This window comes from Bombyx mandarina, chromosome 28 (assembly GCF_030267445.1).
Source record: "Bombyx mandarina strain Sakado chromosome 28, ASM3026744v2".
Lineage (NCBI taxonomy): Eukaryota > Metazoa > Arthropoda > Insecta > Lepidoptera > Bombycidae > Bombyx > Bombyx mandarina.
In genome coordinates this window covers 4,416,682-4,444,302 of record NC_143233.1, presented here as the reverse complement: position 1 = coordinate 4,444,302, position 27,621 = coordinate 4,416,682, and the positions used below count along the sequence as shown (strand labels likewise).

Genomic DNA, 27,621 nt, shown 5'->3' with positions numbered 1-27,621 from the left:
TAATATGGTTGTCGTTTTAGTATAATCGAATAAAACATAATAATAGTATAAGAATGAGTTTTTAACATCATAATATCTCGATATGTGTGGCGATACTCACAAGGCTATATTTATGAATTTTCGGTATGGCCTGTATATTTTTTGCCACTTCTATGTCTACTCTAAGTGCTCTTTTGTTGGTTTGATTTGAGTATGACACCAGAATATTATCTTCTCTTCTTCCTAGCATGAATAATTTATATCCATAGTCACACGAATCAATATCATATGTCCTCAGTGGTCTTTATAGCCTCGGCTATTGGCAGGCCGGTGAGAATCTTAATCAGATCAGACCAGCAGGTAGATGAGCGTCCGCGTGATCTTCTCCCGTCTCCCTTTAAAGGTAACAAAAATATGAATTGAATCGCGGGGCTATTTAACAAATACGGGAGTCTTACACCTTCAAAACACATCAATACAATCAAGAAACCAAAGAAAACCTTAATAACAATTGTATTTTAATGTATTTCTCGTTTATCCAGTAAAAGCTGACCTTATTATATTTTAAAAGCTCCGGGAAAATTCAATTTCGGTAAAGTCTTGCCGATAAGTCATTTAGAATATGAGGAAAGACTACCTCTGCAATAAAATATGCAGATCGACACGTTTTTCGCTTCACTTCCCTTTATCAGTTTACGTTGTGCTACGGAAATTGCGTTCGAATCTTTATTTCAAATAATATGACGAGGATTGTTGCATTGCTTTAAATTCTGATCTAGAATACCTACAGTACATCGTTACGTGAATAGTGAGGCTGATAGAAATCGCTACTACCTTGGTAAATGAAAACGAAATATCAATTACGCGGTGTACTCTCCCTTTAAACTGGGATGCAAGTCTCTTGACTGGTGGTGGGACCTCTTGTGAGTCCGCACGAGTAGGTACCACCACCCCGCCTATTTCTGCCGTGAAGCAGTAATACGTTTCGGCTTGAAGGGTGGAGCAGCCGTTGTAACTGTACTGAGACCTTAGAACTTATATCTCAAGGTGGGTGGTGTTTTTACGTTGTAGATGTCTATGGGCTCCGGAGACCACTTAACACCAGGTTTATTGGCTTAAGTATGGGCTAACAATACATTTTACAACTAGTAATATTTGTAATGTTTTTCACTACTTAACAGTTAAGAGTCTAATATTGTAATAATTCCTCCTGGTGTTTCCGCTATGACATCCTTCTTCAAATAAGGTTTGAGAGGAGTCTTCGAATTTAGCTGATGTCTATCACCAAAGATGATCACTCTCCATCATGTGAAACATATCTGTGTTTATCTACATTTTTATCTACATTTTTATCGCATTTTTTTTCTTTCAAAACCCTTTCATATAATATCTAATGCTTAATAACGAAGACATACTATCATCGAATATGTAATTACGAATCTTTGAAGCTAAATAATCGAGCAAATAATTCGGAACCATAACGTGAGGATATTCGGAGTCCAAGGTGAAGTATAGAGCAAGCAGTCACGCGATCGTTCACAAGCTCTGTTAGGATCTTTAAGAAACGGCTACGCAATATCAAACACATACATTTCCATTACATTTCTACCATACTACTAACTAAATTGGAAACATCGCTAGTGTTGCAGTAATCAGGGATCGAAACCGTACCCACCAAGCTCCTCATCATCATATTGCGATTATATCAAGAGCGTAGGACTGTAGAGAATAGTTCTTAAGAAGATATTATGATATTTCGTACCAATACTAAACACACATCTCTTAAGGTTCTTCCCGTTGACAACAAAACCATTTTATTAGATACTATACGCCCGCTCCGGCTCCGCACGGGTCTTTAACAAAAATTTCAACGATATTTGATGTTGTTTTATTTTTATAAATAAAAGAACACTTATTGCGGCATAACTATAATAGTTAGACATGCTGTCGCGACACTTTTTGTAAATAATAATGTGTTTTACAAAGTCGTAGTACATTATTTCATTCTATCGTCATAGTTTTCGCAGGGCACGCGATGTAAAGACTATTTTAGGTAATTTTTTTACACCTTGGGTTACATTATTTGAGTTTTAGTAAGGATCCTTAATTTTTTTCAAAAAAGATAATATCCTATGTCACTCGGGAATGGTGTAGCTTCCAAACAGTGAAAGAATTTTTCAAATCGGCTCAGTACTTTCGGAGCCTATTCAATACAAACAAACAAACAGATCTTTCCTCTTTATAATATTTAGGTAGAAGTATAGATAATGAACACATCTAGTTCTTTCTTTCACGCGTTTCTGATTAGCATCATACATAATGCATGTGACATTTGGCTATTTTCCCCTGAAAATAACAAATTTAGAAGCGAACGTAAGAGAGTCTCACGGAATAATATTGTGTCTTACTTTATCCTATAGTCTTTGGATTTTTGTGTACAAATACAGTGTGTATCAAAGAGTATATAAAATACTGACAGTCTCACTATTTCAGCCTTGATTTTGACTAGAAGTGTCTTTTCAAATCGTACCACAACGTAAATGCTACTACCAAACTTGAGACTTGAGGTCTATGTCTCAATCGTTTAAGTTTCGCATTTTTTTATTGCTTGGGTGGCTGGACGAGCTCACGGCCCACCCGGCGTTAAGTGGTTACCGGAGCCCATAGACATCTAAAACGTAAATCCCACCTTGAGATAATATGAGTTCTCAGTTCCTTGGGATATGAGTTCTAAGTTCTAATTTTTTGTAGTATAGCAGCTGCCTGATCCTTCAACCCGAAACGCAGTACTGCTTCACGGCAGAAATAGGCAGGATGGTGGTAGCTACCCGGACTCACAAGACGACCTACCACCAATGACTACACAAATTATAATTTTGCGGGTTTGATTTTTATTACACAATGTCATTACTTCACCGCGGAAGTTAATCGTGAACATTAAATTGTTAAATACGTATTTCTTTAGAAAAATTGGTACCTGCCTATGGGATTCGAACACCGTTGCATCGCAAGATATGAATGGACTGGACGTCTTATCTTTTAGGACACGACGACTTAATTTTACGTATTACAATTTTTGCGAGTTTGATTTTTATTACATGATTCCTTTATCGTAGAAATCATCCTTGAACATGTGTTAGGTATTTCATTAGAAAAATTGATACCTGTCGGCGGGATTTTAATATTAGTATAGTCACATTGCTTGATGCGATTGCACGGGGCGTCTTATCGTTCAGGCCACGCAGACTTTGTGTAACTTTTAAATTCAATTTTCATCTCATCTAAATAATATTGTATCTTCTATAACCTAGGAAATTGTTCATATTTCAAACTTCAATAACAATGTAGCATATTTGTTGACTGAGTCTTTAATACTCATCGATTTTTTTTATTTTACGTAATATTTTATTTCCTAAAATACTGAATTTTCTAAATACTTTCCTGTACTTAAATATAAACTAATCAGCAAAATTTAAGAGAAATGTGGTGTTTTTTACGGATTTTCCGTTACAACTACTGAACCATGCAACCTAATATTTATATGAGTGTTGGACTCCCTACACCAGTTGCGGGGGAGTTAATGATGAGAATCTTTGTGGAGCTGCGAAATAATAATGTTAATTTTAAATGGCCAGCGAAGCGGACGGGTGGGTACAGCTAGTATATACCTAGTCAGGTCATAAATTCTGTCACATGTTTAATGTAAAATAATTGAAACAAGTTTATTCATTATGTAACCATTCATATACCAAAATGAACTTAACAAAACATAGATTCTTATGACACTAGAGCTTATTCAAAATGACCTCCGTGATTTTGAATACAGGCCTTCAATCTGCGCGGCCAGTCGTCTATCGCAGCACGAACGAGGTCCATGTCAATATCGGCGGCTGCCTTAATCAAGGATGTCTTGAGTGACTCCAAATTGGGATGAGGCTTTGAGCACGCCTTTTCCTCCAAGTGTTGCCATATCTTGTAATCTAACGGATTCAAATCTGGACTGGAGGAAGGCCAGTCTTCGTGCCGGATGAAGTCGATTTCACGCGCCGCCAGCCAGTCTTGTGTGCTCTTCGCTCTATGAGCTGGCCCCGAATCTTGTTTGAATACCCAGTGCCTGTTATTGAACATGGTATGAGAAACAGGTTCCACAAGGTTCGTCAGGACTGTATTTTGATACACAACTGCATTCGTTTTTACACCTTTCTCACAAAAATGTACCTCTGTTAAGCCCCAATAAGAAACTCCCAACCATACCATGAGCGAGGATGGAAAATGACCTCGTTGGACACGCGGAATACGGTTGCTCGCTTCTTCACTACTGTGTGTGTACACCTTATCATTTTGTTTGTTGTAGCTTTCTTCTACGGTAAAAATTTTTTCATCCGAAAAAAGAATTTCCCGATATTTTTTTCCCGCGTACCGCTTCAACAAAGCGCGGCATCTCTTCAGTCTCAGGTCCATTAGACGAGCATTCAAACGATGTCCTGTTTTTCTTCGATACGCCCGAAGCCCTAAGTCTTAATTTAAAACCCTTTTCACCGTGGTTCTGCTTAACCCCATCTGAAGGGCCAACAGTTTCTGCTTACGTTTGGGATTTCTTTGAATTCGCGCCTTCACAGCTTTTATTACTGCTGGAGTCCTAACAGACCGAGGGCGACCACTTCTTGACCTGTCATCTACACTAGAGTCTTCATTGTATCGTTTGATGGTACGATAAACGAATCTTTTGATTATATTCAAATTTTTCAGTATGTTAAAAATTTGAATTGGCGCGTAACCGCAACGATGCAACGCAATAACTGCAACACGGTCTTCTTTAAGCGTCCACTCCATATTTAAAAATTAGTAAAATTCTATAAGTATACATTTTTATTTTCATGAACAATTCGAAATTCGAATTCAATAAACTTTTTTGTGGCCAGCATTCTAAAAGAAAAGTTTTTACTGTGTGACAATACTTATGACCTGACTAGTTATATTCGTCATTGACTTTGAGTCATGAGGTTGGAGTTTCAAGTTATATGATTGCTTTGCGGCAGAAGAGGGCAGGATGATGGTGTTCAGCCATATAAGCTCACATTAAAATATATCTCCAAATACCGCTTTTCAATCCGAGAGCAGGTGGCAGACAGTAATACGACACTAACACATCACGCATTCTCAACTCACTACTTAGTATGAATAATACATGAACAAATTTCGTGGCGACATTCCACACAAAGATGTTCTTTCTAACCCCCGATACATATCGGATTGTTTTGCTTATGTTTTCGCATAAAAATTGAGACGTTTTTATTCGTAACGCGTTTGAAAAGGGCCGCAGATCATGATACATCTTTCAATTTTAAGAATCCTCCCTCGATGTTGCAGTCACGTACGCTTTCATTGTATTTCCTTGACGTTTTTCAGTCACTCTGAGTTTCCGTGTCTGATTCAAACTTCGCCTGTTTGAAAATGTTTTGACACAGGGTACTTTTAGACCAGCTGTTCTGGGCTATGGAAATGATGTTTAGTAATATCTAGTCCATTGACCCGCGAAAATTAAAGAAAATTATAAAATTTTAATCAAATTGATAGTTTTCAATTCTTAAGGCTTCGTCAAACAGAACGCGTAATTAGCGCGCGTCAGAGCGCTACGCTATGATGCCGAGATGTGATGTACTACTGTGGTAACATACCGTCACACAGAGCGCCAGCGCTATAAGCGCTATAGCGCTGGCGCTCCGTTAGACAGTATGTTACCATAGTATTACAACACATCTCGGCGTCATAGCGCGGCGTTAGTTTAGCGCTCTGACACGCGCTAAGTACGCGTTCTGTTTAACGAAGCCTTTAGTTAGGATATTTTGCTAACCAGACGCATCTGAACTAGAACAGGGCCAGTGAGAAATTTAAGTGAATCTTTAATTAAATTAATTTAGCACAAAACAGTTTCCGAATAGAAATAATCTATACATATAAATAAAATTGGAGTATCGGTTTGTAATATTGAAATAGCCCCTTTTTACTACATGCATATGAATATATAAACGGTACATACATCAAAATATATTTTTTTACAATTTTTGTCTGTCTGTCTGTTTGTTCCGGCTAATCTCTGAAACGGCTGGACCGATTTTGACGGGACTTTCACTGGTAGGTAGCTGATGATATAAGGAGTAACTTGTAACTAGACTAGCTTCGCCCCGCGGCTTCACTCGCGGTACGACAATAACCGCGGTTAACATCGCGGGACTCGGCTATCGATAATAAAATTTAATGTTTCCGAAGCGAAGCGAGGGCGGGTCGCTAGTCTTAAATAAATTTGTAATATGACAATCGTTTTGTTAAGCTTTCCAGTTCTGCGAAGATTCAGTTTGGGCAAACGTAAGTAATGGGATTAAGCTCTACATTCCCGATCCTGCGGACAGAATGGAAAGCAGTCGACGTCGCCCAAAACACGTCATCTCGGATCCTCCCGATCCACTAACGGTACTTTTAGGTACTTCAAGCACCGGTCACCGTTCTCGTCGAACCCGTCGCTCGCGACGAAGGGTTCGGCGAGTAAATTAACTCTCAGACACAGCCCACTGAGTTTCTCGCCGGATCTTCTCAGTGGATCGCGTTTCCGATCCGGTGGTAGATTCTGCGAAGCACGGCTCTTGCTAGGGTTCGTGTTAGCATCGTCGTCAGGTTTGAGCCCCGTGAGCTCACCTACTAGCCACGGTTACGCTGGAATAGCCGCTACAGGCTACCAGCTTAGGTAGGAAAAAAAAAGAAGCGATTAAATAATATTTGTTTAGAACTTTTCCAGACGCTAAGACCCGAATTCTGTACGAACCTAAAAAAGTTTGTTTGAAACAGATATCTCGTGAGCGGAGTTCGGGTCTCCATGTCATAAAAACTTGAAGGTAAAGTTAGCTAGCGAACCGTGAAATGAGCCCGTGTTTGAATTTGATCTCCGTTTCCTTGTCTCCGTTTAAATACTCTGTACAGGTTCGATTTGGATTTCTTATCGTTAGGAGCGTCGATCGTACTTTGGAGTTTTCAAATTATCGGATAATAATTGATGTTACATTGATACAATGTGTAAATTACTTTCAAGGGTTCGTAATACAATTTGTAAATAATAATAAAAAAAAAAGATAATTAATTAATAGCACCTTAATCTACCGTTTGCGTTTTATCAGATCATATTTAATCTTCACTCTAACTCATGTCACCTCAAAGCTTGTTAAAAAAGACTACATTTGATAATTACATAAGCGCATCATCGTGCTTGCAATTAGAAGATTTTTATCTTGCCTCTTAACCAAAAGAAAGATTTTCCGACCTTGACCTCAAAATACAGCTAATTAGTTCTATACTTAATTTTAAGGTTGGCAATCGTATAGTGGTGTGATGTCTATGGACTATACGGGGTCTCGAGAGTTTGTCTATCACTTTCTTAGTAAGGATGAGCTATATATAATATTTTATCCTTTTTTTCATTACATACATTTAATGAGACTAGTGGTCCCACAGTAGTCGAAATTCGACTACAGTTACTTGAAATTATAAGTTTCAACATTATTATGGTCCTGTTGTTACAGATTACAAGACTACACTATAGAGTAATACTCGTAATATTAAAGATATATACAATACTGACCTATCCTCAATTTGACTACAGACTTTAAGCAATAACTAAAGTTTTACAATAAACAAAGAGTATATTATGTGTGTGTGTGAAATACATGGTAGTGTGTGTAATGTTTTCTTTATTGATTTAATGTATCTGGTATGCAATATTTAAAAAAAATATTAGCATTGTGCGCTTCTTCTTTATATTCTCTATAAGTGTGGAAAATTTCATACTCCTCCGTCCGCGCAATTTTCGTTAAAAGGGATACAAAATTCTTGCTTCACGTATTAATATATAGAAATAAATCGGTTTACCCTTATGAGAGACTTAAAAATTTAAGAAGGTTGTATTGAATACCTAAGTAGCAGTTGTACGGTCGTATTGATTTAGACTTCAATAGCTGTTTGGAGCTAAATTTAATTTTGTAGATCGATACATTAGAGGCGTAGATATTTTATTTATTGAAAGCAACTAAGTAAGAACCAACTTAATCAAAAACTATTGCCGTTTCTCAGAAACATCGCTAATACCCGGAGTACAGCTAATCCTCTGTGTGTTGAAAAAGAAAATCTCAAAGCGGTATAGGAGAACCGAGAAACTTAATTAACTATCTAAATGTCCATGGACTGCGGCAATATATCTAAAATATGCAGTAAATACCTACTGGTGGTAGGACCTCTTGTGAGTCCGCACGGGTAGGTACCACCGCCCCACCTATTTCTGCCGTGAAGCAGTAATGCGTTTCGGTTTGAAGGGTGGGGCAGCCGTTGTGACTATACTGAGACCTTAGAACTATATCTCAAGGTGTGTGGCGCATTTACGTTGTAGATGTCTATGGGCTCCAGTAACCACTTAACATCAGGTGGGCTGTGAGCTCGTCCAAACAGCCAAGCAATAAAAAAAAAAAAAAAAAAAAAAAAAAAAAAAAAAAAAAAAAAAAAAAAAAAAATCCTATAATGGATGGTATAGTCGTAGAAAGTCAAAGACGTCCATTAATGCAAATGAATATATTTATTTGGGAAACCATCAGTAAATTAACCTTGTGATATATTAAGAATAGCTAAACAAAAACCAAGCAAAGAGATGAATGGGACTTATTAAATACACACATATATAACTTCTTTTTTTTCAACCTTATCCCACTAGGTGGAGTCGGTACAGCGAATTTTTCTATTACATTTTCTTCTATCAGCTGGCATCTCAGCTCTCACTCCTCTCTATCTCATACTGTGATTGAAACACTCCATCCATGTCTTCTTCGGTTGATCTTTTCCTCCTCTACCTTGCACTACCATTTCCATACATCTCCTAGTCACATGCATCTTCTGTCTACACATCACATGTCCGTACAACGTTAACCTTCTGCTTTTCACACTTTCTTTGGTACATATACAGCTGGATATTATATTATAATATATAATAGACAATTAAATGGATATCTGCCTCTTCATCATTTAAACAATCGCCCAATCTAAAATGTTTGTCACTGAGCAATTGTTTAATAGCTTTCAATGCACAGTAAATAATGACTTAATTTATTCTTTCCAGAATGAAACGTCAAGAAAACAAAACTACGAAGCGAACAAGAAGGTAGCAGTGCAAAATGACTATAAATTTAAGTGATATGTGACGGTCTACAGTGCCAAAACAATGTATTGCTGTAGAGAACTGAAACTATTCTATACTGCCCTTGTTTTGTTACTTAAAACGGAATTAATGAACAGTGCAATGGAATCGAAGAAGTCTTCCATGTTGGTGTCGCAGAACGCTGACGATTTTAGGTCATTGGAGCTTTGCACCTCACGGAACCAGCAGAGACTTGGTAGTGTCTTTGGGAATTTCACGAGGCATCACAAAAAAGGTTAGTTGTGAATTAATTATTTTACAATTTTTTTTTGTTTTTGTTTCATTATAGGTCAACGAGCATACGGTCCACCTGATGGTGAGTGGTAACGTCGCGTATGGACAGCAGTAAGGCCGGGGGCAGAGCCAAGCCGCTGTCTATCTGACTATTCGTCACAAAATGCGAATATGCATAACTTCAGTTTCTGGAGCTACTGCTTCCACATTTCTTCATAGAAATTACTGTAATTTTACTCATTATACACCCATTTATTTTATTACCTTATACATACATATAAATGCGTTGCAAGAGTGCACGGGAACATATACTTAGACTGTCCGTTGTACTTTGTAACATGGGAGAGCCAGCAAACGAAAATGAGACTTTAATTATTTTTTTTTTTTTTTATTGCCTTTGTAGGCAGACGGGCATACGGCCCACCTGATGGTGAGTGGTTACCGTCGCCCATGGACTTCAGCAATGCCAGGGGCAGAGCCAAGCCGCTGCCTACCGCTCAATACTCTCCATAAGCCTCGTTTGAAGAAGGACATGTCATAGCGCTCGGGAAGCACCGTGGAGGGGAGCTCATTCCATAGCCGGATGGTACGTGGCAAAAAAGATCTCTGGAAACGCACTGTGGATGACCGCAGTGGCTCCAGGTAGTATGGATGAACTCTACTCCGGTGGCGGGCGGTGCGATGGTAAAAACGAGATGCTGGTATCATCTCGAACAATTCCTCAGAGCACTCCCCATGGAACATACGGTACAAAATACAGAGGGGACCGAAGTCCCTCCGCAGACCCAGGGGCTCCAAACGATCCGAGAGAATGGGATTATCGACAATCCGAACGGCCCTCCTCTGTATGGAGTCAAATGGAAGAAGCTGGTATTTGGGAGCCCCGGCCCAGAGATGGGAGCAGTACTCCACGCGAGGCCGGACTTGTGCTTTATAAAGCAAAAGTCTTTGTCCAGGCGTGAAGTACCGCTTCGCTCTGTTGAGGACTCCCAGCATTTTGGACGCCAACTTGGCTTTGCCTTCCAAATGACTCCGAAACTGGACATCGCTCGAAATGTCGACCCCAAGTATCCCGATACTCTCGGAAGGTTGCAGGGATACTCCTTGGAATTGTGGCGCCATGACAAAGGGGTCCTTCTTCGCAGTTAATCTTAAATTTCAAATGAATCAGCTATTTTACTACCTATTTAACCAATATGGACCAAACCATGTTTATTTTGACAAAAATATCAATCGGAAACCCTAAAAAAATTATCTGTTGACTGTCCACTGAATTAGATAGGTATTCGACTCCATTAATTGATAATTACAAGGCTATAGATCAGTTCGCATTTAATGAAGCTAATTGAAATCACTCCCACCTGGGACTCGAGACTTAATAATAATTATCGTTATTAGTAAAATTATTTGAAAAGGTCGATCATTGATTCTTAATAACGTTAAATTTATAAGTGGAATTTCGGATACAGCTATAGAATTCCGAGAAGTTAAGTTGATTGGAATTTCACTAACGAAGGTTTAAATTTATCAACATATTTTCATGCGCTGTGTTCGAAGGCTGCACTGAAGTATTAACCAATATTACTATAAATATGAAATTCAGTTAAGGGATAAATATAAAAATAATTGTGTGGTAAAATCTTTATACGTTGATCAGTTTTACGATAATGCACATTATAAAACATTTTATGTTGAAGTTTGTACAATATAATTATTTTCCCTTGCCAGGTCATAGACGAAGAACAACAACTTCAACATCAACAACAATGGCGTACACGACCGAAGAATCAACATACGTACCAGAAACAACAGAATACATAATGTCAACTTACCACCCGAAAATACCAAAACCGCTTCGCCTATCATCTTCTAATTTAGATAATGATTATAATGATAATGTACATAACATAGATAACGATAGTGAACATAACGTAATAAGACATAATAGAATAGGGAATGAAGAAATTGTTGATCTTTTAGACGAGAGTGCATTAGCTAAATCTCTAAATAAAGTTAAGAAAATGTATAGAGATTCGTCAGCGTCTGTTGCTAATAAATTAAATAGTAAAATCGGGAAGAGTGGTATATTTCTAACCGAGAACTGCACTACTGTTATAGCACAAATTGGAACCACGGCTGTATTGCATTGCGAAGTAAGCGACATCACTGAGAATACGGTAAGTGTATTTTTTCTGTGCTCCAACAATTTTCCTGAGTGCTCCTTAAGTTTTATAGTTAAATAAATTGTTTTAAAATCTCGAATGAAGACTCTTAGTTAGATAGGAACCTTTTGTTCTGTTTGAAAAGGAAGACAGTTTTTTTAATTGCTTTTAATGAGTGGACGCGCTCACCGCCCATCTGGTGTTAAGTGGTTACCGGAGCCGATAGACATCTACAACGTAAATTCGCCACCCAACTGGAGATATACATTCTATTGTCTCAGTATAATTACAACGGCTGCCTGACCCAACAAACCGAAATGCATTACTGCTTCACGGCAGAAATAGGCTGCGGATTCACACTCTTGTGAGTCCTACCACCAGTAATTACGCAAATTATAATTTTGCTGGTTTGATTTTTATTACACGATGCTATTCCTTCACCGTTGAAGTCAATCGTGAACATTTGTTAAGTTCGTATTTCATTGGAAAAATTGGTTCTTGAAAGATCACAACGTTCGCGTTACTATATCTTTGATCTCCGGTCACCACTTAATAGCAAAGTACGTCTCTTTGCCCTTATCCCGGGGGATATATCCCCTTTGGGGGTCCGGCGGAGTATGTCCTCTTTTCATATTGCATGGGTATTTGGTATAAGTTTCACGACCAGCTACCTGCCTGATGTGAGCCCTACCTAGGTAATGTCTGTCAACGCGCCATAGGGATGCACTTTTCTATTTTTTTTGTGTTCTTTTAGTTCTTCCGTTTTTTAGCTTCGATGTTTTTCATTTTTTATTATAAGCGTATTATTACAAGCATTTATAATAAAATGTAGATTTTCAGGTACATACCAAAAAGACAAAATTACAACTTTATTCGTTTTTATGTATTTTAACAATAAAAGCTAATTAATTAATTAATTTACCAATTATTCTTAGAAAACTTTTGTGTAAAAATATTTATTGTAACGAAAGATGTACGCTCCGAATATTCTAGAAGGAACTATTTGGAACCATTAATTAATTATATTAGAGTACTTAATTGGCAAAATGAAATTTTGTAACTCAAACAAGATGTTCTGCAATCTCGGAGTTTGAATAATTAAATTTACAACTGTTTCAAAGTACATTCAGGGCTAGAACTTTTTTGTTCTTAGTCTAAGAAAGCTGAGGCAGTAAAATAAGTTGCTCAAATGATAATTCCAATTGATTAATTTAACACAAAGTTTGTTTAAAAAAAATTTTCATGACCATCGAAATCCTGGACTCGTCGAAGTTTTTACTAAGCGATTTTGCTCAAAGGGGAATAAGCTTATGGACCACTTTGTATTAAATGGTAATTGAGCCTATGCATCACAACGTTTCACGTCGTAATTATTATTTGCATAACCACTATTTCACTCTTCAAACTGAAACGCATTGTTTTGCGACAAAAACAGGCAAGATGGCAGTCAGTACAAGGCAGAAGGTACAAGTAAACTCATCTGTCATCAAATAGTGCTGGGGGATTAATGGGGAATGTTTTGAGGAATTACTTGACACGATCATGTCATATCGTTCTTAGCATTACTCCATATCGGAGCAGATTACGACCCAATTAACAGGAACCAATGCGCTCATCTACAGTGCGTTTCCAGAGATCTTGTTTGTTATCTTGTTGAAGTTGTCGTGGCTTAAAGGATAAGACATCCGGTGCGTTCGTATGTAGCGATGCATCGGTGCTCGAATCTCGCTGGCTAGAACCAATCTTTCCAATGAAATACATATTTTACAAATGTTCACGATTGACTTACACTGTGAAGGAATAACATCGTGTAATAAAAATAAAATCCGCAAAATTATAACTTCCATAATTACTGGTGGTAGGACGTCTTATGAGTCCACACGGGTAGGTACCACCACCCTGTCTATTTCAGCCGTGAAGCAGTAATGCGTTTCGGCTTGAAGGGTAAGTAAGGGCAGCCGTTGTAAATATACTGAGACCTTAGAACTCATATCTCAAGGTGAGTGGCGGCATTTACGTTGAAGATGGGCCCCGGTAATCACTTAACAACAGTTGGGTCGTGAGCTCGTCCACCCATTTAAGCCAGAAAAAAACCGTACCATCTGGCTTTTCAAATTAAATTACTTCCATGGTCACATATTTTTCTTCAAACGTTGTTTGTGGAGAGTGTTCAGTGGTAAGAGGCACTTTTATGCCCACAAAAGCAATAAAAATTGTTCAAAACGCAAGAACAATTCTCTGTTGCATTGAAAGATACTATTCGCTGCAAAAGCAGTCTTTACGTTGCTACCGTCCGTGCTTGCCGCAAATATAATGTACCACCAATAAAATTATCTATAATACAATAAACAAATCGAAACCAAAGCAAATCTTTGATCATAAAACAAAGCTTTGAAAGCACACACAAAAGTTAGGTCGTAGCTTTGGTAACTCGTAAATGACTTGAAAACTCGGGGGCGGAATGTTTGTTGTTCGGTATTGTTTTACATGAAAATTATAAAAAAAACAAAACTTCTAAACTCCGGAATATAAACTGCTTTTGATGTTTGTAAATTTTAACATCTCCACTTTTGTTTACTTCGCATTATAGTCTACTTTTCATCGATACCAAAAAAAACGTCTCACCGTTGTCGTTAGCTTCCCCTTCCATAGCTCCATATAGGTACTACTTACTCTATATCACACGCAAAAATACAACTCTGCTTTTTATCTATGTAACCGCTAACCTCGGTTAATATACAATCTTCTTCCTCTGTCTGTCTCGCATTTCTTTCAGGTTTAGCAAGTCGTAGACACAATTAAAACTATCTTTACAGCTTATAAGCCCCGTGGTTTTCTCTTAGCATTATTTAATACGTTTCAAATATTTTTCAATTTCATCATCAGTTCAATCCAATCCGTTGCTATCATCTTCCGTGGTTTCAATGCCATTATTTTTCCATGAATCTTGATATTACATCGATATTTGTTGCACTGACATAGTAATTACTAAACCCAACAAATCTTCTCGCGTGAGTGATTCGTGACTGTTTAAGTATGACAGTGGTATTACTGATGGATTACCATACATTAAGCCTAAAGAAACCAAACCAAAATTGCATATTCAATTATTACTCATTTCTGGTTTTCGCAGTCAATGTGTCTTGTTTCTTTTGGAAGTCATTATTATTGAAAATAGCAATTTATGTTTTCAATTTATTCATGTTATTTATGACGAGATTTCTTTAGGAATTGATCTGAAATCATAGTCAAAGAAAAATTAAGAATTCGCTACCTCTTCGAGAGTTTCATGAAAAATGTAAGAGAATGCTTAGCGGTAATGTAAATTTAACAAAATTATGAAGTGCAAAAAATCTGCCAGATAAAACAGAGAGCAGGCCAGATTATTAGAATTCTAACTTACAAAATTGACAGATACAGTACGAAAGATAAAAAATAATTTAAAAGAGATAAGCTCATATTTATGAAAAGTGTAGAACAATGTCTTCGTTGAAAACCCAACCACAATTGATTAGTTTCGAGACCTTTTGTAAGGAAACCTTCCCTTTGTTTTCCAATCAAACCCTAAAATCTCTTTTACAGAAATCAGACGTTGAATGAAAGAAACTTAAATTAATCATGGCTATTCTTTATGCCCATTTTAATTAAGATCTTTATCTTTTTATTTAATATACTATTTTAGCTTTAAGTGTTAAGAAATAGTGTGGTAAATAAGGTTATTTCTAATTTATTTAAATATAATGACTGATATCTTACCATCCGCTAAAGGATAACGCATCCTGTGTACTCGTATTAAGCCATGCAAGTATCGAGTTAAAATCTCAACGGTAGCTACGGTTTTGTTTTTTAAATGCTCGTATTTGGTCCAAATTTGTATTAGGGTATAACTTTAAAATTATCCATATTTATAATCATAAACTTTCAGGTTACTTGGATCAGAAGAAAAGACTACTCACTACTCTCAGTGGGATTGGTCACTTACAGTGCTGATAACAGATTTTTTTCAGCACATGGAAGACATGTCAAGGTAAATATCTCCTCGAAATCTTTCTTAGTTAATCTGACAAAATCGATCAACATTTTCTATGTAAATTTTCAAGTACAGGTAAGCGATACGGCTACTAATTATTGAATACCCATGAAATTATGGTAGCCTTTCGATCAAGCTGACTAGAAATAAGGTGTTTTTTTTTTTAAATGGAGGTAGCAATTGAATAAAACATTCACATTTGTATAATTAACTGAGAGTTTAGGGCTCCTTAGTGTCAAACTATCTGGCGAGAATCAGTTCCAAAGTCATTTGGAGGATAATCTCAATTCGGAAATCTACTTTTTGGCGTTTAAAATATCATTTATCCCCCTTTTGAAACAGAGACCTAACATTCGGGTTTTCGAGGAAGCTATTTTTGTGACGAAATTGTTCTTTAGGCTCCGGAGGGACTTTGTGAATGATCTATATTCCATATATTCTCGTATATTCCATAAAAACTATTTGGATATTTTTCAAATGTTATTGAATTTACTATCACTTGTTAGCGGAGTAGAACTTATTTCTTTTTACGATTAGATGCTATTTTCTCCTCAGAGTCTACTAAATCCTAGAACGGTCTGATCTTACGTCATCTTTTATTACCCTGACGTATTTTTTAAAACAAAGCCTACAAGTAATTACCAGAAATAACTGGAGTCCACAATTGCCGATACACATCCTTACGGATCCATCGGATCCAATAACTTTTGCATTAGACGCCTATTTGGATTTATATATGGATTTATAAATTAAACCACTCATACGAATATTATAGAATTTGTGGACAAATTTATAGAACAAATTAAATACGAGCTTAAGCCGACAAAGCAAGCACATCCGATAATAGATTTGTAGAATTTGTTTAAATCAATCCACTATCGAATTGGCTATTATCCAAACGAACGTTCAAACCAATAACCAAATTGGTGTAGAACCTAATCCAGTTTCTATTCAATATAATTGCGGTTCATTTGAAATGCGTTTCGGACTAATATGGTGCTGATAGACAATACGGTTCCGCATCTATAGATTATTTGAATAAAGCATTCATAGTTTAAAACTGCTGCATATTTATTGGTTTAAATGAAATAGTTTAATAAAATAAAATAGTTTTTTACTGGTGGTAGGACCTCTTGTCAGTCCGCACGGGTAGGTACCACCGCCCTGCCTATTTCTGCCGTGAATCAGTACTGCGTTTCGGTTTGAAGGTTTGGCTGCGGTTGTAACTATACTGAGACCTTAGAACTTATATCTCAAGGTGGGTGGCGGCATTTACGTTGAAGATGTCTATGGGCTCCAGTAACCACTTAACACCGGGTGGGTTGTGAGCTCGTCTAAGCAATAAAAAAGTCACATGTTCATTCTTTATTAATAAAAAGTTTTTGAGACATTAAATTCTCTATGCTATCCAATTTCGAACAATATTATGTACACTGTTGTAGGTGATGGTAATGGTAATATCTCATCCTAATAGCGCTCTATGTATTTACTCATTTAATTATCTAATAAATAAATATGTAATTTTTTTCATGATTGTAGTGGCCTAAAGCTTTTTTTTTGGTCAACTACATTCCATTTTGGGTACCAGTTAGGGTACTAGGTTTTATTTCCTTTCACTTTTCCAGTCGGCTGATTTTTATGGGCTAAAGTAAATTTCAATATGCTGTATGGGCCTGATAAGACTTTGGTTACAGCTTATCACTAATTTGTATTTAAACGATGTGTAATTAATTGGAAAAGTATGGGACAAGACCATAAAGAATAGAAAATTAAAAAAAATATTAAGAAATTCGTTCGCTCTGCTCTAATAGCTTAATTTCCAAATTCGTATCGAATTTGCTTTGTTTTCTTTCATTTACTAATTAAGACGGGACTTACAGCTCTTAAATTGAAAATGAAAACTGTATTTGTTCTGACGTAAAATTTTAACGTTACAATAATAGTTTCCAGTTTATGATTTGTTTCTGATAATATTTCAAGGCCTATATTTAGTAAATATAATAAAGTATTCTGCATCTAATTGTATTTAACTAATCAATTTATTAGTCTGTATGTGTCTGTTATTCTTTCTGTCTGACACCCTTAACACAGGAGAAAGAGGTCCTTTTTTCTTTTTTTTTTTTTTTTCTCGGGTAGAGGGCCGAACCTCCTACGAGGTCCCCGCGCAAAAAGGGCGCGCGGGGTATGTGAGACTCAACGATCTGCATGGTGTTGTGAGCAGACCGCGGGCCCAAGGATTTTAGGACCCACCCACTAAACGACTCCCCTGCACTCTTACACCCGACGTCCGATCCCCTCCGAGGTCAGAACCCGGATGAGGCAGGGGGGCTACCGCGGTCAACACTACAACCAGACGGCGCGGCTCACCCCAAGGACGCCCAGCCGACGGAGCCTTCGAGGCGAATCGAAGGCTCTGAAACGTCGGCCGTCTCGGTACGGCAGCCCGTCGGGCCGCCCAGACGGTGCCGCTGGTGTCCCGGAATACCCCGCTGGACCAGAACCAGCCTGCCGGGTCGGGACGCGATACACCGTCGACCGGTCGCTCTATTCACTCCACGGCAGCGCGCTAGAGTGCTGGTAGCGCGCCGCGCGGCCTCACCCCCTCAGGTCGCCCCTTGACCTTCACCGGGGGGAGGCCGCCACCTACAGAGGAGAAAGAGGTCCTACCTTTTTTTTTTTTTGTCAGGAGGAAAGAGGTCCTGCCTAGGTCATTATGTGGGGAACGTTAAGTTTTTATTACTTAATTAATCCTAATACTGATTGGTCAATATAAGTCCCCATTTTAGCTATTGTATAAAGACGACTTTACTCCTGCCGATGGTCAGTAGTTGCCCTCGTTCATAGACCATCAATAGTAGGGACAAAGCCAAACAAGATAATGTTTAGGCAAGCTGGTGTTAAACTATAAACTAAATCAAGCAGTTCCATTGATGTTGATGAGATGAAGACATTAATTGCACCTTTGTTTCAGGATTGGGCGTTACATATCAGATTCGCAACATCCGTAGACGGAGGATACTATGAATGTCAAGTGCCCACACATCCGCCTACAAGCATATTTTTCAAACTAGTTCTAGTTGGTGAGTTGAAACATTAAGATAAATTAACAGACTATGTCTTAGTATCTACTCTACCGGGAACTTTAACAGATTTTTTCGATAAAGTCCCTGAATCCGTAAATTTACTTTTACTGAGGTAGGCTTTTACTGGTTATAGGAACCATCATTCTCCCCATTTCTGCGATGAAGCCTTTTTGTCTTAAACAGTGGGTCTAGCTGCTAAATGCCATTGGTACTACAATCTAAGCTCACAGAGCAATGGGTTCTAACATCAGATGACCTACGAATTCGTCTGCTCATCTTAGCTAGTCAAATATGAAATTTCTCAATTGAATTCAACTTGGTCAATGTCATTCAACAGAATTCTTATGTATATCGAGGAAACTATTATTATTATTAAAACCTTATCCCACAGAACCAAAAAGGTAGTTACATGTTAAAATATTGAACATGAAACATTATATCTGCCACATATTTGTCAGAATTTCCTCTATGTATTTATTTGTAGCGAAAACATCGCCAAATATAGAGGTATATTGTATACATAAATTATACATTTCGTTGTACTTACTTTTTGAGTTTTCAATATAAATTGAGTTTTGATTTGCAAAAAAGTACTCTCTTTCTTTTTCTTTCAACATATTGAAATATTCCGTTTTATTAACATTTTGTTTGTTTTGAAATGGTCCGTAGCTGCCTATGCTGAAATAATTGGAGAATCAGAAAAGATAATTCACGAAGGTTCAATGCTGAGATTGGTTTGCGTCGTCAAGAGATCCACAGAGCCTCCGTCTTACGTCTTCTGGTATTTCGAGAATCGGATGATCAATTATGACTTGAGTAAGTTTCACTGGTTCTTTTTTATTTTCATTATCTGTAATTTTTCATATTGCCAGCGAAAGAAAAGTTTCGACTAGCTTGATAGCGATGGTCACTATTGCTCAAAAGCATTATCATTGACAAGTCCACAGTCAAGTCGTTTCTTACTATTGAGCACTTTTTGAAAGTCTTCTTTAAAGACAATCTTATACCGTTCATAGCATTACTTTAAAAGTACGAAAATAGTACTAGTAATATCATAGAATAGCACCACATTTATTTCCTTGAGTGACGTAAAGAGCGACAAGGATTCGACAAGGATTACGCATTCTTCCAGTATTATTTCAGCGGATATAAATAGACTTTGACATTACCATGCTCAATATACGTTCCATTGTTGTTCTCAATAATTTTTGCTTAATTCGCAATAGAAAAAGCCCTCAATTTCATTCATCAATAGTCACTGAATCATAACTTAGATGGATCGTGATTTGAAGTAGTCGGTTGTGGTTATGAAATTCTAAAAATAGTAGTTTATACTTACTAGTACTGTATTTACTGGTGATAGGACGTCTGGTGAGTCCACACGTATCACCACTATGCCTATTTCTGTCGTGAAGCAGTAATGCGTTTCGGTTTGAAGGGTGGGGTAGCCGTTGTTCTGTAAAAACAGTGAATTTAGATCTCATGTCTCGAGATGAGTGCCGGCGTTTATGTTGTAGATGTCTATGGGCTCCGGTAGACACTTAACACCAGGTGAGCCATGACCTCGTCTACCCATCTAAGCAATAAAACATAATAATAATTGTATAATGTAACATTTTGTTCGATTTGATTGATCGAGAAAACCGCATCGACACCCACATACTTGAGGTGTGGAATTTGGTATTTTCTAAACAAACTCGCAACCTGGATTTTATACAGTTTAGCTGTCGTATACTCCGCAGCATCCAAGTCTAAAGATCCCTCGATAGTACTGAGTTGCTATCTGCAATGCTAACAGCTTAATCTCCTTTTACCAAACTTCTACAAATACTTCCAAAATTCTAACATCTAAGATGCTTATTTATAAGAACAGTCTGCATACTTCTGCTACGCCTAGAGGATTCTCCACTCAATAATAGCATTCCATCGGAACCTAATACAATATATAATATAACCTCAGATTGAAATAAACGTAAGCGCTTGTTGGACCATTGTACAAGTATATTTACGCAGCCGTCTTGTTCTCAATTCCAACTAAACAAGTCTATTTCAATTTGAATGTAAACACAACAATCTTCTTATAATTGAATTACATTTCTATTGCCTTTATTTATTGTTGTGATTCCCAAGATACAGTTGTAATAGGAAACAATAGATGTGGATCCTAGTAGGCATTTCGCTTGATTTATTTGTCGACTAGACGTGGCGCGCGGTTTCTTGCGCTTTAAAATTGTAATTCAAAAAGAATGAAGAACTATGTCTTTTCCGGGATCAAGAGTTGGTTCTGTCACTTTCTGGTCCAAACTACCAGTCAATTTGTAAATCGGTGGGTATTTTGTTTATTATAATTTATATGTCGTATTTGTCGATACGCATCGTTACATATTGCTTAGTTGGGCGAAAGAGCTAAAGACTAAAATCTTTGAAAGCGAAGTGATATCTGTGATGCGACAATGCCAGTCACTAGTTTACATTAACGTATCGGCTTTTTAAAGTGCAATTTTTAGGGCACTGCTGTTTGTTTATTTGAGGATTTTAAAAATCGACGTTTAATTAGGTACGTTAGACGTGGGGTAATTGATTTGATGATCTTATAGTCCGATCATAAGAGATAGTAATTTTATCGGGTCTGAGATGACCGAACTTTTCGGCCGACGCCGGTTCTGATCCAATGGAGTAGCTTAAAAGCTCTGGTGTCGTAGTTCTTTTATCTGAAACCAGAATGTGGTTTATTTAGCGATAGGGTATTTTAGTTGGTGCAACTCTGACATACCAACCAAACATCCAACGTAAAGGCGAAACTCCTGAGAATTCCTCTTTTCTTGATCCAAAAAATGATGTATTGATTTTACCACGTAGCGTTAGATTCTCAAAAGTGTCAAGGCTTCTACGAGAAGCATGACTCAAGCACTGTTGACATAGTCAAAAAATTTGCCACGGGCAACCATAAAACCTGCAGAAAGATGAGAGAGAAAGCAAGCAAAAATGGTTTTTAATGCGTTAAATATAAACCAACAACATACAATGGCAAAAATAAAGGGAAGTTGGTATCAGACATTCCTCCCCCTAAGGTTAGGCGGAACCTTTCAAGAATTCGTCCCGGGCTCAGCCGTTATAAACGGGAACTCTTGTTAAACAGAAAAAAAATGCTACGAACTTTTATTTGAAACATTTTTTCGCAGAGCAGATCCGCGAATGTTATTTTTTATTGAGGCCCTGTATTTTACGTTTCCTTCGTTCATTCCCTTTGGCTATTTTCGGAACAAAGGTTTTCCAGTGTTTATAAGATAACTGAATGCTGAGTTTAAAGATAACGGTTTTGTTTTGATTCTATTACTCATAAAAAATCCGTCCTATTGGCGACGTGTGATTTTATAATAGGTTAATGCAAATAAATAATATATATGTGTGTGTGTGTGTATTTGTATGTATATATATTGTTTTGTATCTTGTAATATGTATATATTATTATAATATGTAATGTTTACTGTATGCACTAGGCTTGTGTTCCTAATTCTTCTTTCGTACTGCGAGCCTACTGGAAGAGATTTTAACATGAAATAAGTAGTGCTCTTGTACTCTGTATCTTTATTGTCGTGTTTCTTCTAACAGCAGTGTGTACAAAATATATTAAATAAAATTAATATAAAAATAAACGTTTTCAATTTCATCGAAGGTAATTCGAGATTATAGCTCACTTAAATGTAACTATATATTATCGCCTATAGACATCAAGATAAGGGCTAAACTATCTGCGAAGATGGACTCGAGATATACTCTCTATACATTTAGAAGTCGTCGTGGCCTAAAGAATAAGACGTCCGGTGCATTCGTATCTAGCGATGCACCGGTGTTCGAATCCCGCAGGCGGGTACCAATTTTTCTAATGAAATACGTACTCAACAAATGTTCACGATTGACTTCCACGGTGAAGGAATAACATCGTGTAATAAAAACCAAACCCGCAAAATTATAATTTGCGTAATCACTGGTGGTAGGACCTCTTGGGAGTCCGCACGGGTAGGTACCACCACCCCGCCTATTTCCGCCGTGAAGCAGTAATGCGTTTCGGTTCGAAGGGTGGGGTAGCCGTTGTAGCTATACTGAGACCTTAGAACTTAATCTCGAGGTGGGTGGCGCATTTACGTTGTAGATGTCTATGGGCTCCAGTAACCACTTAACACCAGGTGGGCTGTGAGCTCGTCCATCCATCTAAGCAATAAAAAAATAATAAAAAAATACAATATCCACGGCTGCTTTATTTTTCGAATCAGAAATCCAACTTTTCAACCCAAAATTGAACTCATCTCTATGGTATTGCTCCAGTACTTTACTATTATATATCCCTTTTGAAATAAGGATTAAAATAATTATCAGCGGTGTGCAGATGTGTACATTGTTGTTGTACTTTTTCAAGTCACTCAATACATGATATAATAAAACTCAGAATATCTGAGGGCCGAATATCTTTATCCAGATATTGATCAATCAAAATGGTTATGAATATCCGTCCACAGTCAACTATTGCGTTGCGTACCATACTTTCTTCTTTCACTATAGTTAGTTTGAGACTTGTGGTCGATCGTTAAACTAAAATGGAAAACAAACTGCAAACTTGGACCATTTTAATTTTTTGACCGACTCAATGGTGCATTTAGCGCCCCTGACTGTTGCACCAGGGTCGTGGATTCGATTCCCACACCGGGCAAACATTTATGATCTGAACAGGTTTGTTTGCTGTTTGTCTGGGTGTTTATTATCTATACATACTTAAACGCAATTATAAGTATGTATGTCAGTCTCTGGTACTAATAACACACGGAAACCTAATTTAGTGACGGTGTGTCTTGTATAGATACGATACAAACATTCTTCTTCTTCTTCTTTGTAGTCGTGACTGCGTAGGGATTTGGCATGTGTTTTAGGGCCACCCGCCTGTCTGACATCAATTATCTTTAGATTATATCATCCTTTATTAATTACACAAATAATATTGTATGATAGTATATAATATATACTAATAATCACACACCACCCACACACCATAGGAATGTTCTTCCAAAAATTGTTCTCGTCATTTTCTGTCAGTACTCAAAACACCGATCTATAGATTAGCACTAGTCACAACTTTCCGGCAACTTATCTTAAAATGAAAATAGGACCTTGATCTTGCTATTCGTTTTGAATGATACGACTAGGCCAGAGGTAAAAACTAATGCAGATTTTAAAAAAAACGAAGCCCGACTAATGCAACTATATAAATTAGTTTAAATACTGATCGTGTGTTCTTCCTCCTTCTTTATGCCCTAAAGCCGGACTTTTTAGCTTGGATGTGGTCGCCCAAAGTGGATGTCATTTATGTACCCAAAATGGATGATGGATAATATCTAGTGCCAATAAGAACTCCGAAAACTACTTCAGGTTATCTTTGAAATGTAGATTACTTATTAAAAAACCTTCTTATAGACGGAGTAAGTGTCCATAATGGCCGGCAAACCAGTGAACTCGTAATCGGAAAAGCCGAGCCGCGACACGCTGGGAACTACACGTGTGTTCCGGCTAATGCTAAGGCCACCTCGGTGACAGTTCACGTCGTACAAAGTAAGTCAATTTTGTGTATAAGATATCACGTCTACGATGAAGGAATAGTATTGGGTAATAATAATCATGCCTGGAAGGAGAGTCTTTAGCCATTGGGATCGCTCTTGTCCATGAGCAATTATGACCATTTGTGAGCAGGCAGGGGGTGATATATACTTATGCCTAAAATGAAAATAATAAAGAAAATCTTACAAGGAATATGTATTGAGATTTTAAGTTATTGCATAGCTTTTATCGCGGGCTTTGAGCGCGGCGAATCAAGAAATTCCGTAACGAAAATAAAATCTAACACCCCTCACTCCGTCTACCATGTAGCTCGCATTCAACACATTCCCACGTTGCGCTTGTGTAGTATTTGTGAATAAGCGCGCGGCGTGACGTCGCACTGCATGCGCTTCATGAAAAGTCTGCCCATCTCCCTCTCGCGCGGTCTAGCTTATGAGTACGGAGGGGACAGTTAATGTTTTGATTTTAATAATGTTTATAAATATAGCGTTGTCTTATTTTATTATTGTTTTAAAATTAAATTATTATTGTCTAATTATAATTGCATAAGTTGATAAAAAATTCTATGCAATAGCTTTACCGCGGCAGTCCCCGAGTGCCACAAGTGTTTTTTTTTTTCTCAAACTGCGAAGATACGTGTATTTCTGATTCACTTTTGTAGGCGGTTATATCAAATCAGTCATCAGATGGATTGCTTAATGAAAATTTGATTTCGAGGTCATTCAAGTTTATATTCTAAAGGATATTGTTGTTCTCAGGCGAAACTCCAGCAGCGATGCAACACGGTAACAATTCATCAGGTTCTCTGGGAAATGTATACAGCCTAACGAAGCTACTCATAAACATTTTTTATTTAAGTATAATCCTTCATAGTCATTTGGATATTGGATAATACAATTTTTTATTGTTGCATATCGGTATATTTAATATATTTTATGTAGTTTAAGTGTATGTTTTTGAAGCTGAACATTTTTGAAATGACTCTGTAATAATTTCTGAATATTTGGAAACCTTTAGCAATTTTAATGAAAATGGACACGTACATCTAAAATTTTGGATCCAAAGGGTTACTGGGTTGTTTGAAATGTGTAAGGTCAACATAAATATTAATGTTAGCGTTCGCCCCACGATCGCAATTCGCTTATTAATAACACTTCAAGATTTAGCTTCATTTTCTGTATTAATATTCCTACCTGTTTTTTTATGGACAGTTTTTGAGAAAAGAAAAAAAAATCGATAACTTCCTAAATTTTCATAATATTCAAGCTCATCAATCGGTTGACAAACAGACGAAAAAATGGTGCTTAATTATTTTATATTTGTCTACAGTTGTATATAGATACAATTGACTACAACAAGGCATCTAATAGATCAACATAATAGATTGAATTGATCTCAAATTTCATCTGAATTAATTGCTACACAGTTTAACAAAGTTCATGAATATGATGTTATGAAATGTTGTATAGCCATCAAATTTTTTTTCCTCCATCTTCACATATCGTCTTTTCGCATTAAAAGTGTACAATTTCCTAAAATATTCGAAATTGAGTTAATATTCGGAATCATTTGGTATCACCAGTATTTCTCTCATAAATACTGTCAATAGAGCGTAGTTTAGTTTTTTTTTTTACCTATATTTTGACTACCGTTAACAAAATTAATACATAAGTTTATCTTACTTTAAAATACAGATAATGTAACTGGTAAAAAATAAAAAATGAATGTTGCAAAGATGATTAATATTAAAAATATCACCCTTAAAACACTCTCCTGTAAACTTAGTAAGTTTTGAGATTATACAGTTTTAATGCGAGAAGACGATATATCTGAATAACAATTATTGATTTCCGGTCGGAGTCAGCATCTTTGTTTTGTATCGTCTGTTTGCAAGATCGATAATTTTAGCACAGTATAGTTGAAGGCGAAATTTCGAAAATTTCGTAACGAAATAAAATTCAAGATTCAACTAGAATATCTAATTAAATTTTATTGAGAAATACTATAAATTATGTTTTACTTGACAAAAAAAAATAAACTATAATGTATACCAATCGAGTACAATAATGTTAAAAACTATGTAAATAAAAACATGTGTAATATTTTAAAACATTAATTAATTAATCATAAGAAATGTAACTATAACTCATTTTGAACCTAGGAATAAAAGTAATTTTTGAATGTAACGTGCCAAGTTGATTTGTTTTAATAACTCACCTCACTAGACCCTTCTTATTAAGCTTTATAATAAAAGTTACTGCTGAAAGAATATATTAAGACTACACAGGTAATTATGGTACAGTGCTGAATTAATATATTCAAGACCGCATAGATTTTTATAGGACCCAAAGACTTAATGCACACCGAGTGAAATTACTTCCAAAAAAATGTTTTTATCTGATGAGACCATTGTTGTTAAGCTGTTTTTAGCCCGTATAAACAGTCTTAAGATCTGCCAGTGCAAGTTCCTATAATGGCTTAGCTTGTACCACAATATTTACATAGCTTGCAATCCTCGTTGGCTGAAATAAGTTGCACGGCGTACCAAGAGATGCGACAGTGCCTGTGTTCAAATCTAACAGGCTGATACCAAATTTTTTTTTTTATTGCTTAGATCGGTTGACGAGCTCACAGCCCTGGTGTTAAGTAGTTACTGGAGCCCATAGACATCTACAACGTAAATGCGCCACCCACCTTGAGATATTAGTTCTAAGGTCTCAGTAAAGTTATAACGGCTGCCCCACCCTTCAAGCCGAAACGCATTACTGCTTCACGGCAGAAATAGGCGGGGTGGTGGTACCTACCCGTGCGGACTCATAAGAGGTCCTAGCACCAGTGATTACGCAAATTATTTACATTTGCTGGTTTGATTTTTATTACACGATGCTATTCCTTCACCGTGAAAATCAATCGTGAACATTTGTTAAGTATGTATTTCATCAGAAAAATTGGTACTCGCCTGGAGGGTTCGAACGTCTTATCCTTTAGGCCACGACGACGATTCCAATGAAATATTCGTAATACGCTCACATTACTTCTAAAATTTTCAAATGCATGCAAAATTAACTTGCACAATTGCTTGTGGGCTCATTGTCAGCTTGCAGGCATAAGTACCTAATCATTCCTGTTTTTGCCACTAAATTGTTCGGTTTTAAAAGACCGTTCAGTAATGAGGATGAAGGATTCGATCTCACGTCTTAAAGTGGGTGCTGGGAATCACGTCTCTGAGCTCGCTCAATAATCTATCATTTACTTTTAATAAAAATATAATCAAATCTACTTAATATGTGTTGATTT

General features: G+C 36.9%; 1 protein-coding gene across 1 annotated transcript in view; it reads left to right on the top strand.

Moving 5' to 3' along the window:
* The window catches only part of LOC114243387 (uncharacterized), a 60,069-nt gene extending 33,551 nt beyond the window's left edge, over positions 1-26,518 (top strand). The window contains exons 2-8 of the mRNA XM_028174860.2: positions 9,131-9,443; positions 11,171-11,619; positions 15,530-15,631; positions 18,606-18,714; positions 19,387-19,533; positions 24,184-24,318; positions 25,083-26,518. Of these exons, the coding sequence (XP_028030661.2) occupies positions 9,233-9,443; positions 11,171-11,619; positions 15,530-15,631; positions 18,606-18,714; positions 19,387-19,533; positions 24,184-24,318; positions 25,083-25,216 (1,287 nt within the window). The 5' untranslated portion in view covers positions 9,131-9,232 and the 3' untranslated portion in view covers positions 25,217-26,518. The remainder of the gene's footprint in view (positions 1-9,130; positions 9,444-11,170; positions 11,620-15,529; positions 15,632-18,605; positions 18,715-19,386; positions 19,534-24,183; positions 24,319-25,082) is intronic.
* Positions 26,519-27,621: the final 1,103 nt, after the last annotated feature.